This window comes from Neopelma chrysocephalum, unplaced genomic scaffold, assembly GCF_003984885.1.
Source record: "Neopelma chrysocephalum unplaced genomic scaffold, ASM398488v2 Primary Assembly neopelma1_23, whole genome shotgun sequence".
NCBI lineage: Eukaryota > Metazoa > Chordata > Aves > Passeriformes > Pipridae > Neopelma > Neopelma chrysocephalum.
In genome coordinates this window covers 14,300,808-14,314,945 of record NW_020897691.1, presented here as the reverse complement: position 1 = coordinate 14,314,945, position 14,138 = coordinate 14,300,808, and the positions used below count along the sequence as shown (strand labels likewise).

General features: G+C 37.0%; 1 protein-coding gene across 7 annotated transcripts in view; it reads right to left on the bottom strand.

Annotated features, from left to right (window-relative positions):
• Positions 1–2,082: 2,082 nt before the first annotated feature.
• Positions 2,083–14,138, bottom strand: part of ADGB (androglobin) — a 113,767-nt gene continuing 101,711 nt past the window's right edge. For all 7 annotated transcript variants that reach the window (XM_027687582.1, XM_027687609.1, XM_027687639.1 and 4 more), the window contains 6 exons: positions 11,621–11,718; positions 9,821–9,976; positions 7,874–7,982; positions 5,767–5,854; positions 4,604–4,787; positions 2,083–2,399 (listed from right to left, as the gene is read on the bottom strand). In XM_027687582.1, coding sequence (XP_027543383.1) covers positions 2,214–2,399; positions 4,604–4,787; positions 5,767–5,854; positions 7,874–7,982; positions 9,821–9,976; positions 11,621–11,718 — 821 coding nt within the window. In that variant the 3' untranslated portion in view covers positions 2,083–2,213. The remainder of the gene's footprint in view (positions 2,400–4,603; positions 4,788–5,766; positions 5,855–7,873; positions 7,983–9,820; positions 9,977–11,620; positions 11,719–14,138) is intronic.

The following is a 14,138-nucleotide window of genomic DNA, read 5'->3' as shown; positions in this document are numbered from 1 at the left end:
TTCTTTGTCACAATCCAAACAAGGCCTTTTCTCTCTCAGGTTCCATTATGAGGTAAGTGAATATTTTGTTCTTCTGGAATATGCATTGGGATTTAGTAAAACTGTTACTGCGTTTCTCTTAAAACATCACATACTCCAAAGTACATGCAATTAAACAGTGTGACAGTAATTCACTCCCTCATCATATCTGTGTTGTTGAAATGATAAACGAGCCAAAAGAGACATTCGCAAACCACACAGCAGATTTTGATGATACCACATTACTTTTCAAAGTCAGAAAATTATGAAACTTTGAATTGTGTTTAACGTCAGAACAAGATTTGATAATGTAGATCAGAGTACACTGTGTCGGAGTTTAAGTCAGTTGATAGCTCATTACAGGTGGCGATGGGTTGTGATCATGCAGGTTATTAGCTGATTTTTGACATTCAGATGTTGATAATGCTGGTTCTTGGAACTGGATTTATTTTTACAACAGAATGTCATTATAGCACTTGCAGTGACATGAAGAACAGAACTTCAGCTTGATCTCCCTCTACAGAAGCTCATTAGAGATTCACATGAGAAGACAACCAACACGTGCTATTGCCATGGAAACAAGATGGAATATTATGAAGCAGTATATCCTATATTCCAAAATAGAGAGGACAAAGAGCAATTATAGAAAAAAAACTGACAGGCTTTTTATTTGCAGCCTGTATGGGTCCAAGCAAAACTTAGCTCCTGCTCTTTGCAATAAAAATCACTGGTGCAGTTTTAGGACTCTGGTTTCAATTCTTCCCTTTCAAACATGAGAACTCAAGCTAGTTAGTTTAGTCTATGATGTATGGGAGGCAGGAGGCCGAATGGAGGCATTGGCATCACAGCAGGTGTGTAGGTATGATCATGTACTAAGCACAGACATCACAGAACTGATAGAGGAGTGAGTTAAGTACAAGCCACAGAGTGAGCTGCTGATAAAACAGAGTTGAACAAAACTAGCAGAGATTGAACATCTGGTGTGTCATTAAGACACAGAAGAAAGGCTAGTTTCAAATGCAATGGCTAGCCAGTACCAGTGGCCAGAATGCAAAGGATAAAATTTATTGTTGATTTGCATTAAATATGGGAGTCTCATGGTTTCTCACCTTGCCAAGATAATGAAGTGCTTTCAGACATCCTGAACGCATAGTATGCACACAATATGTACTTAGTCTAACTTGCCAAGGTTCTGCTTGTGACTACATACACAGAAAATTCCTTAGGATATTTAAAACAGCTCTGTCTGGTCTAGAGAGAGTTTTTACCATTGTAAGAGTTTTGACCATTGTCTCTGAGTGTAGAATGATAGCTCGTGAGTACGAATGCACATATTTTTTTGTGTTTGATGACAAAACCCCAAATACAGAAATTCTATGCTAATGGAAACAAGACCTTAGAGGAAATACTTCACCCTATGTGTAAAAAGCCCGTGATTGCCACTTCATTCACACACTGGTTCTACTTTTAAGAAACATTTTTAAATTCCGGCAGACACTCTATCATAATTAGTCACTTTGAGCAAAGCCACCATGGGTAAAATATAGCTTAGGAAAGATAAACAAAGAGAGTAATAGGGTTTTTAGAAGCATTTAAGAAGCCTTGGAAGGTTGTGCCAAGAGTTTGTCAGTACAGAGAGTTACTGTGAGATTCAAAAACACTTAAGAGAATCATGGAAGGGATATTACAGAAAGCTTGTGAGTGCCTACTGGACCAGGTTGTGGGAAGCCTCCCAGTGCTAGCATATGAAAAGTATGGTGTGCCACTATTTAGTTATGATAAACTCCATAAACCTTCATCCACTTAAGCAGCCACATCAGATGACGTTCAGAACTGACAGGTTACATTCACTGTTTCAACTCTGATTCATTCTTGACTGATTCTCTTTGATTGGGAAAAAAAAGACAAAAGACACTTGATTTTGGGAGAAGAGTCTGAATGGAATACAAATTTTATTGCAAAAGTTATTCTAGTAAAACACACAAACTTTAATAGTAGTGAGTAGCTTTATGAAAAGCAAAATAGCAAACACTTTGTTAAAAAGAATATCAGATCAATTTTTTAACCAGAAAACAAGAGATAAAATGTGATATAGTTGCCAAATATACTGCAAAATAACAAATATTCTTTCTCATCTTTGCATATCAAATTTCTTTCCCATGCTGTTAAATGCAATTCACTAGTTGCAAAAGCAACTACTTTTTTTTCCCTGAACCCTTACTGGGCTTGGTTTTGTCTGTGCTTTTCTTCTTTTTCTCTGCTTTCAAGGCTGCTTCCTGAGCTGCCAGTTCTTCTTGTTTTCTGAGCTCAGCCTCTAGCAGATTACTTCTGTATGCTTCCCGAATGCTGTGAACTCCGACTCGTGTTTCATCTAAAGATGCCTAGGCAAAAACAAACAACAATACCACCCCTCTTAACACATGAATTTTGATTTATTTCATCATAAGCAACTGCGTCCTTCCTGGTCTGTTTTACTCTGTGACTCTGTAAGTAGAGGGAGAGTAGCTCTCCTTTTCTTTTTACTTGGATTTTTATTATTTCTCACAGGAAACAGCTATATGTCAATCTTTTCACCATGAAGAAGAGAAAGTTCATGAAAATCCTTTTTCAATTGCTAGCATAATAAGCTAATTATGTGAAGGGAAGATAGGACAACAGACTAGTACTGGTTTGCTTTGCTGTCTTAAATGAGTCCATTAAAAACTGGTTGTCAGAAATGCTGAAATGGTTTAGGAGTTCCAGCCTTTTAAGAGTCTAAAGGAACCTAAATCACATTGACCTTCAATGAGACTTAGGGCAAGCGGGACTTGGACACCTCTGAATACTTTTTCCTTTCCATTTCCATCCTGGAAAATGGGGATTCCTGAATACCTTTATATAGTTCTCTGTGGTCTACAGATGAAAAAACTGCAGAAGTGCTTATCAGCACAGTGTGCATATTCACAAGTAACTCTCATTTTAAATTCATACTGTGAAACATTTTTAATGGAAATACTTTCTAGAAAGAGTTGAGGAACTGTTGAGAAAAAAATTCCCTTCTAATACATAGTATGTTAGGAATCCAAAATCATAGCAACACCTGAAAACCTGGACTGGACATGTGTTCTTATTAGGATCAGTCACTGCTAGAGAACTGTGGCTCTTTGCAGACCTGTAGCTGTGTAACATAAATTAGGCTGACTGGGAACTTAAAAAGAAGATGTTTTCAAGTGGTTTCTGTAAATAAGTTGATTTGATGTAAAATTATTTTTACTGTCTCTTATCCAGCTTTAAGAGCTCTGAATAGTCACCAATTAATTGCTAGTGGTTATTGTATCACCACTATGTAAAAAATAATTTTGTTCCTGTTGATGCTCAACAGTTAAGTCAATTTGTAAGATATTTGTATCAATTTCATGTGCAATGAATTGGCTGCTTTAATCCTCACAATGGATTCTACCCTAATGCTACCAAATTTATTTTTATATACATGTTTTTTAAGGATTAATAATTCAAATTCTTCGTTTCCTGGCATCATGCATATTCCAAGAAAATTGTGTTCTCTAACTTTGCTGTAAGACACATTAAGAGCAACTTGCCCCCTGTGGTGGTTTGGGCTAGGCCTTCCTTGGTGACCAGTTTGTAACCAAGGAAGGGTCCAGATTTACCCAGTATTCCCTACGATTTTTACGTAAGCCAGACTATAAGAAGAGAGGAGGAGAGGCCTTCGCTCTCTTTCCTTCCGGCGGCTTGGAGGTGCAGGTTCCCTGCTGTTGAGTCTGCCGTGTTGGGGAGCGAGGCCTGGCTAGGCCTTGCCGACCTTGGGAGACAGAGGTTGCCGGCGATCGTTCCGGAGCGACTCTCGGTTGTCCCAGGAGAGTAGTGAGATATCTTCTTTGCTAACTCTTTTGTTCTTTAGTTACTAGATCTCAGGCTACTGATTGGGATATATATATATATATATATTTTTATTTTAGTTTTGTTCCTTTTCCCCTTCCCCTTTCCCTTTCCCTTGTGAAATTGTATATAAGTGTAAATATATTTATATATATAAGTTTGGTTGTCCTCTCTCTCTCGTTTTCGGGTTTTTCTTAGTTTTTTTCTCCCTCTTCTCCCTGAGGTTTTTTTTTTGTTGGGGGGGGGGGACTTCTGGTGGTAAGGTTTGGAGACTTGGCAGGGAGCCAGCTTCAAACCATATCACCCCCATATAATTTTTTTAAAAATTACTTTCTAAAAAGCCTATACAATTCTATAACCAAAAAAATAGTAAAACCAGAGATGCTTTACCTAATATGCACCTGGTCATGTATGTCAAATGCTCAATTTAACCATCCTTTTATGGTGATATTCTTAAAATAGTGTTTTTTCAGAGGGCTGTATCAAGCAAGTACTAAGAACATCACATTAAGGAGGTTGTATAGTACTATTTTTTTTCCCTTTTTAGAACTTACAGTTTTACTCTTTGCCCAAGCAAAATTTCAAGCTTGTTCATTGCTTCTAACTACTGGTACTGAATACAAAAGTTTTGATGATGGCTGATCAAGATATTCAGCCTAGTGGTGGATATCATAGTAATAGTTACTGGAAAGTAATCTTGACAACCTACCTGCAGATTCTCATACATTTCAAGTATATTTTGCTTCAATAAAGCTCTGTCATTTTCTTCTTTTTGTCTTTGTTCCAAAGCCAACTCCTGAAGTTCTCTAAAATGGTTAATTTTTTCCTCTTTACGTATCTGTTGCTGTTGAATAATAGACTCATTTCTCAGCACAGATTCAGACCTTGTTTTTCTGAAGGAAATAGAAAGATATTTGTCTCATTTCAAATACAACTCTAGGTCTTGTATATTTTGCTTAACACCTATATGCACATATTTGTCTTATATTTGGCAATGTCACCATGGTATGGTTAGATACGGTTAAGGAGTCACTTTTCCTCTGCTTATATATAAAACTCAGGCCAGGTCTTCTTATACTTGAGTGTCTATTTTAAAAATATTTCTAAAAAAATGCTCATCTTTGAGCACATGAAAAACTCCTACATGTGACACTTACTTTTAATTTGCAAGAAATATATTTCCAGAAGTTTTTGATATTATAATTCTGCACTGAAACAAATGTAATTTTTTTTTTTTTGCTTTTGGCATAGTGGCAGCTAAGTGGACAATATATTTTTTACATTTTGACTTAAATGACTAGTGTCAAAGTCAAGGACTTGAAGAAAAATTAAATGCTTAAAAGCTTCAAGCCTGTGGAAGATATTTTGCTATATTTTCTACTGTTTCAATGTTATTCACTTCAATATAACACCTGTTTCTCTTTCAATTTAAAATTAAATTTGGACACTTTAGTCAGCATGCTCTAAGGTCTTTTGAAAATCAATGAGATGCAGAAATGCCACACTGAATACAAAATGGACTTAAGCATGAAGTGCTGCAGCACAGCAAATACACAGGTGCAAGTAAATTAGCTTGATAAGTTCACGTCAACACTTGTAATAAACAATACAGTTTTTTTGAATAGGAAATATAATTAATATAGTTATTTCAGCTGTTAACTATTATTATTAACTGAACTGCATTTGTTAAACACGGTATTTTAAACTAGCATAACATCCTGATAAACTTCATATGTGCTCCTTTCAAGACGAACACTGAAATAAGCATATTTGCCTGCATGTGCATTCTTCAAATCTTCAAATGTCACACACTCATTACATGCAGTGCAGTGATTCAGGTCTTTTGACATTTATTATGTTAAGGCAGTTTACCTCATGTAAGGACTAAGGTCTATAAGCTCCCATTTTTTTTTCTGCCTTTGTAATCTTGAGTCAATAGCTGCTTGTGGGACTTTCTTTCCTATGGTAAGAAAATATAAACCAGAGCAGATTAACCTGGTTATTTGGTTATGCTAGGAGCTCCATCTAAATTCTTATATAAATTTTTCTTCTTTTGGCTCAGCAAAATACACTATTAAATGGGAATATGGCTTGGAGAGGATATAATATTTCTGCCCTTTTATTTCCAACACTCATGACAGAATCAAATATGCTGCAAAACCCCCACATATGCTAAAATGAAACTAATATACGTATTTTAGCTACAGCCTCTTTACTCAAGAAAGTTTGTAAATCTAAACAAGAACATTCAATTTGCAGTGCCTAAAGAATACAAGAACAACTTATAATCAGCTAGGAATCATATTCTTTTATTTAAAAAAAAAAATCAATAAAAATCTGATTGCCCAGTCATGTCTGTAGATTGAAAAAATATATATTCCCTTTGGGGCAGACATTTAGTTTAGGAAATACCAGTCTAAAGAAAAATGGTCTCATGACATATTAAAATTTGTATTCTGAAGTCTCAGGGTTTTTTAACCACATGGATAGTAACCATGCTATGTTTTATTGTAGAGTTATCATGACACAATAACATATCTGATATTAAGCATTGCACTGGGCTGAGCTGTGTTGTGATTATTCCAATGCTTCATTCTTTTAATTTTTCTGAATGTGCTGAAAATGCCTGTGAAATCTGATGAGATTTAATGATGACCGGAGCAGTTTTCTTTCATAAAAACTCTCTTCTTAGTCTACCTGTAGCAGTAACCAATTGAAATATTTGAAAAATATTTCTGGAATTTTTTCATCAAAAATAGAAAAGAGGTTTCTGAGCATTAAAAAAATTACAGTCTATATATTTACTGTATATACATAGACAAATATGCCAGCCTTCTCTGGTGGTCTTGAAGGGTGACTTGGATCTTCAGAAGTGCCTTAGACACTGCCTTTCAGAAAAGTATTCTCCAGAATACAAAAATTCTCATTTAAGGTACTGAATATTACAGAAATGTTCCATCATATTATTGCGTATTGCTGCACTCCATGGAATTGAACCATAACAACTTACAGTCATTGGACTGTCACTCTTTACTTCATAAGAATTTATATTAGACTCTAAACGCTTAGTTTAGAACAAAGCACTTGGTAGACAACCATTAATTTTGAAGTACTTACTCAGTAACTTAGGGGAAATAACATTTTTTCAAATAAACAATATTGTGTTTGTTTAAGGTATGACGATTACTTACCTGGACGAAAAAGTACTAATCCTATGTACTGGTCACAGGTTCTATTCTATGCTCATGAGCCATGACCGGATATTGTCACAATCAGACTGGGTATTATTCTTTTTTTTTTTTTTGTGATGGCCTGATCTCAGCATTATTCACAGAAGAAAAGAAACAGCAAAAAACTTGCAGCCTTCCACCCAGTTCACCTTCTCATCACAGTCCAGTAACTGGCAGGGAACACATATGAAGAATCCGTAAAAGTCGTAACCATTAAATAAAATTAGCACTTATGGAAGCTGCCAGGAAGCTGATGCTACTCAGTATGCACTTTTTGACACCTCCATTCCAGAACACTGTCTGTGAACAGTTTCCATGAACATTAACATAAAAAATGCACATTACATGTATTAGTCTCTTATTGACATGCTATTTCAGCTGCTAAACACTTTTTTAGCATTTCTACACTAATGAACTCTGGTACCCAACTTGGAATTGAGTGAGTAAGTATTTTCCACTGAACTTCCAAAAATTTCTGGTTAATTAAGGGTTAGAATTCTACTACAAAAGGACTACCTGAAGTTTGCATAATGGTAATTTGGCAGCCTCCAAGAGCCCTGAGGCTGTATCTGTGCCTGGAAAGAGAGCGGGGAAACAATTAAAACAAAGAGGGGATAGAGAAGATAGAGGGTAAGTGTGCCATTGCGCATTTGGACATTTTTATCAAGGCTGTTTTATCCATTTACTACTAGTATTTAATGCAGAAATCTTTCCTTAGGAACTGAAGACACAGAAAGTTATACCCTTACCTCTTTCTCCTGAACTAGGTGTTACACTGGCGGTCTCAGTCCCAGCTATGGCCTCCTCTGAATCTCTCTCAGCACACGTACTAATAAAACGCACACGTTCCTGAAAAGCCTAGAGATCAAAGTTTTAATCCAGATAAGAAAACTTCTACTGCATACTTTAAATCCCAAAGAATTTTCAAAAGAAGGATTCTATAAGTGGTCAATAAGACCTAACACCAGGGTGCAGTATGCAACTCTGCCTGGGGCTGGAATCAGAAAAGATGGCAGGGTCCCAGTGAATCAGTCCTGAGACATTGAATACTTACACTGTAAGTGTAAGTATTGTCCAGTGAAATACTGGAAAGTCACTGATCTCTGGTAAGTTTAAATAATATTTGGATTCAAAACAAAACCTCCAAAACTGAAATTCAAGATTTCCTCATAGCTGAATGTACAGCTATTGCACCTCCTTAGGGAAATATCACTTTCTCTTAGGGGCTCCTATAGTCTGGTGATTTAGGCTTCCTCCTGAGAAATAGGACCTTTGGGTGCAAACTCTTTCAGACTCAACTACCTCTACTGCCAAAACCAGACATCAGCACTTCTATCTTTTCAGAAGGTGACTTTGGCTCATTGGGCGTTTTCTTAAGGGCTGAGATTGCCAGAATGGACAGAAGACAAAGGTCACCCTGGAGTCAGGCACCCGATTCCCAGAGTTAGAAGGTCCGTGACCCCTGGAATGGGCAGACATTGTGGCAGGGTGATCGAGAAGAAAGGCGAGAGAAAGCTACTTAAGCTGGATAGCAGACCCCAATTTAGACCTTGTTTTTAGCATATTCCATGTGGTTGCTGCAATTTTCTTAAATTTCTGTTTTAGAAAAATGTCACAGACTGAAGGGGCTTTCAAAATGGAGCCCTGTAGTTGCAATTCAGTTGATTTTCTGACCAAAAAGGGACATAGTGATAGAACTAGCATTCTGAAGAGACTCTTTACACATCAAATGGGATTAATTTCCAGCTAATCTTTGGGAGGCTGTACTTGCATTTTCAGTCTCAGCACAACCAATCACCACTGCAGAGCTGCAACTCTCCTTAGACCAGAATTTAATAGAGTACTGTCAGAAAAATTGTTGAGCTTTTAATACACTGAAAAAAACTTAGAAAACCTGAAAGTGTAACTGGGAAGACCCATGTCTGAGGTTCATTTCTGAAAGGTAATATAAAAAAGACAAAATGCTTCTAAGGTGGGGGTTCTGGCTGAGAATCCTTCAATGGGCAATGGTAGTGGCAGTGATAGTTTAAAGACTACATTTTGGTTTTTTCTTTTTCTTTTTTTTTTTTTTTTTTGGTAATGATGCTTCCAATTCTGAATTAGCAGTGCAACTTTTTGCTTTAGTAGAAAGAACATGTATTATTTTTCCATCTTAAGCATACGTCACATCAAAAGTATCCAGCTGTAGCTGACAGCTGAATTAGTGAATTCATACAGAACATGTACAGGCTCATGGATAACCTGCAACCCAGAATGAATTTGAGATCCTGGCCGCAGGAGACAGTGTGAGTGGTGACATAACCAGGTGCCAGTTCTTCAAGATAAATCATTTTAGCATGTTTCTAGCAGTGTATTTCTCAACAGAATCTGTTCATGTTAAATATTAAACCTGTCACAAGCAGCAGCTTTGCAATTGTGAAGAGGCTTTCTAAAGAGAAACTTTTGTATGTTTTGTAAAGTAGAATCTAAAGTCTCAGTGATCTACAGAGGCCTGAAGTAGATGATCTGGATTCCTGCCCAGAATTCATGCACACAATCACTTTTAATTCTTTAAACTGTGTAACATTTCCTATCTTCCATAGAGTGGTGAAGAGGACAGCCCTAAGAAGGTCCATGCTGTGGAAACTGCTCTACCATCACAACAGCTCCTGGAACTTGTGCAGAAGACACTACTGCAAAGATACCACTGATATTACCTTGACAGCTCTTCCTGGCTCTGCAGACTCCCATGCTTGTTTTATGGCTCTGATCTCATCTGCTTGCTGGGTGTCTTTCTTAATCTCCAGAACATCTACCTCTTTCTGTTCACTAACTACACGTAAAGTCCAGTACGGTTTGCTCGACGTTGACTGCTGAAAGTATAAACACAATGTATTCATTGGCATACATCTATTACCACTCTTTAGGATAAAATTATGTTTTTGTATCCTGGTAATTTTGCATGCATTTTGACACAAAGAGTGTCTGCCAAGGGAAAGGAAGATTACTCTGCAATGTGTGGAAGCTCTTTGAGATAATGTTTACATGCTTCTCCCCCACTCCCAAACAGCATCCTCCACACTCCCTTTCCCTTTCCCTTCCGTTTTGTTTTCCTTTGCTTTTCTTTTCTGTTTCCTCTTCCTCCTCCCCTTCCTTTTCCCCTTCCCCCTCCCCTCCACTTCTCTCCCCTCCTCTCAACTTTCCTTTCCTTCCACAAGCTTTTTTACTAGAAGCCTTATTATATTTAAGTGGGCTTTTTGTGTAGAAATAAACCTTGCTATGTCTTATCAGTTTCTTTTCCAATCACTTCCCAAACTCTCTGAAGCACCTTAACACATACCTTCTCCAGAACCAAAGGGTAAGTAGTGCCTGAGGTGTAGAAGACTATTCTGCTGTCTGACCAACGAACAGATACTGTGCTGCATATATTTCTGTGAACCGTATCATCTGAAGAAGCTTTAAGCCCAAGATTTAGAAGCAGAGTTAGGAGTTCAGCTCTTATTTGAGACTAAAGGTGGGCATCTTCTTTATCTACAAGAGCTCCATCTTGAAACTTGTATCTGTTTCAGTGGTGGACTAAAGAACTCCCAAGAACCATCATCCCAACATCCCTAGTATACCCCACCAATGGAGCTGAAGGAAGGAATCCGACATAGCGTGAAGCTTCACTGACTTTCTGTGGCCAGAAAGCTAAACTGCAGCCACTCAGACTGCTCTGAAAGAAGGATTAAGGCACTATTCAAGAACTCCGTATAATTAGGTGTGGATATGAGTCACAGGGAAGTTTGCAGGTTTAGTCAACAAAAAAATTCAGTCGAGATTTCTGTGGAGCTGTTCTGCCCTTGAACCATCTGCCATGAGGCAGCAAAACTCCCAGCAAAAGCAATACCATTACACAAGGAGCTGTCAGTTTCTTCATTGCCTTTCATTAATCTGTTTGCAATCAATAACATTATTCCTTTTAAGGCATAAAGGCTGGCAATAGCCTTTTGGTCAGCCACAAAACACTCAGATTACCCCATCACAGGTATCTCCAAGTAAGCAAGTAGATACAAATTCTTCTGCCACTCTACATCTGCAAGCTAATGACAATTGTGATATATGAGATAGGAACTGACTGTAGCGGAAAGACCTATTTCATCTCCTTAGGAAGCCACGAAAGCCACTACAATGAGGGACTAATGGGATGCAAATATGGTGAATTCATGGAATTTAATAAACTTTCAGCAGAGACAGAAACTACACCAACAAAAGGAACAACCACTAGTTCCTTTATACATAAACAAAGAAATGAGCACATTGCATCTCTAAATCCAGGATGCAGATCTTCTACATTCAACCTTTGTAATTCAGCTTTTTACAGGTCTAAATCTAAAAAGGTGGCAAAGCAAAACACAGAGAAATGCAAGGGATACACTAGAAATGCTAGCAGTACTAATCTGCAGACCTGAGAATATATTTATGTTCACTACAATGATGGCACATTCAACAAATCCAGTTGTTGTCTTTGTTCTCACCTGAAATTCAACTGATCCTCTTTGGAACCTCTCTTTTTCTATCTTCTCAGATGCTCTTTTTTTTCTGGTTGATCTAGGAATATTTGCAAACTCTTGTCCTTCAAAAAGAAGTGAGCATTAGGAGAAGCTATGCTTCTCTTCCTTTCCCCCATGTATTACTCAGATGTAGTTCTAATGCATGATGAATTAGAGAATATCACTATTATCCATAAATATAATTCCTCATATAATACTCAGGCTGAAATAACAACACAAAATAGCCATACAGAGAGACAAAGAACAGCCAGTTAATCCGTTGACACTTTCAAATACTACCAAGAAAGAATGTGAGAACAATTTTTTCAAAACAGACTTAAAAGGTGGACATAATGCGACAGCCTAATCTGTCCTAAACAGCACTTTACCCAGGGCTTAACCATGAGTTTGCCATGGTCCCTGCCATCAGTCACTGCGTTGTTACCTTGTGTATTTGTCAGTATAAAGACTGAAATGAACAGAATCACAGCCTGACTCTTACTTCCCTCACATAGTTTCACACAATCTCTGTTACTGTTATGCACCAGGAAGGTAAGAAGCTTGAAATAGGTAAAGTCAATATTCTCGCTGTCTGAAATCCTGAGACTGTGAAAAATAGAAAAAAGGATACATCCCACCAAAAATGCAAGGAAGTTAAGGCAAAGAAACATATTTGAGACTAGATGCATATTTAAGAAATGTGAAATTATGATTCTCAGAAATATCTGAGAACATTTTAAAATAATTATATTATCAGTACATGTGCATACTATATATTTGAATTAAAGATACTGAGAATTGACACTTATTCTGCAATGTCTTAGCTGGCGGGAGCTGTTAACGAGCCTTTTTGCATGTCATATTCTTGTTGAAATAAACTAATAAATAAAGCCTGTAATAGCATATAAATTTAATAGCAGAAGGAATATGTCATTTGAAACAACCAGGAATCAATCCAAAACACTGTGAGAAAGATTAAAAAACTGAGCCTGAAATCTCCATTTCCTTCCACCTTCATACTGTTTGAAACACTGAGACAAATGCCGAAAACCTAGATTTAGTCAATACAATAAACCAGGGGATTTCTCTTAGAAAAAAGTGGGTATGAGTGATTGTTTCATAGTCTGATGATAATAATAGGGTACCTTTCACTTAATCTATGCTTTTCTAATTTCTTTCCACTGAGGACAAATCACTGTGCTGCACAATTAATGAGCTTTGGATCAGATCTGCAATGTCATGGCTGAGGTTATATGGATGTATACAGTTGCAAATAATAAATGTACATAAACATATTTATACATATAACTCCACATACAAATATATATTATATGATATATATGTGTATTACATCATATATTGTACTTTAAATCCCAAAGAATTTTCAAAGGAAGGATATTATTCTTATCTCCTCATGCTACTTAAAAAATATACAATGACACCAAAGCGCTAAGCTTTCATTCATTCAATGCTACCAAGGCATACATTAAAGAATGAAAGCAAAAAGTAAAGTAGTCTTCACAAATATTGAATATACTAAAACAATTCCAGAGGAAATGCAAATATAGAGCAAATTGTGATTACATTATTGGAAGTTATGGTTACATAAATGGCTTTCCATTTAATTTCACATTATCATAACATGTTAGCACCATAAATCAGGCTGGTGTACATGCATTATTCAAGGAATTATTAATTTTTAGAGATAAATTATTTAGTGTTTACACAAACACTCAAAGGCATTCCGTGTAGCTGGCTAAATTATATCAGACAGAGACTTTCTACGTCATGGGATATCACAAGCTTTGTCTGGTTCTGATAAATATTTTACCACTCTGAATTTTAACATTTTGATGTTCAAAACTTATTGTATACACAGAGAAGTTAGCAAATAACGAGCAAGCACATGAATTGACAGGGCTTGAATGAGCCTTTAACTCCTGATATGAATGATTAGGATAGGATTCAATTGAGCTCTCCTAGCTAACAGTATGCTGCACAGTCCAGGTTCTCCCAGCCCTTCCCACTCCCTCAGCAGAGCAGGCAGTCTCCCCATCTTTGGAATCATCCTCCAGATATACCTGGAGAGGGCACTGCTTGCAGTCTGGCACTACAGCATGCAACCCACCCACTCTGACTCAAAGGGAGATGTAAGTAGTTCCTTGGGGCTTTTTTAAGGGCTAAGCCAGGCAAATGCTTTGTATGGGGTATAATAAGAAAGGGAGATGATACAGAAAGTAAAAGGTCATTCCAGCTCACAGCTTATGCATCAATCATCACAAACTTTCAGTGGCAGTTTTTATATCTGTACAGCACCAAGAAAAGCTTGGGCATCACACAAACCAACAGTGATGACACACAGCCAACAGTAACTCTTAAAATTAGCTTCTCTACTGCTCTTCAATTATTTATTCAGAAATTCATTTAGTCTAATTCCAAAAGGGAACATAGTGGTCGTCCAGTCTGATGTCCTGCCTATGACAAGATAAACAATTACACCAAA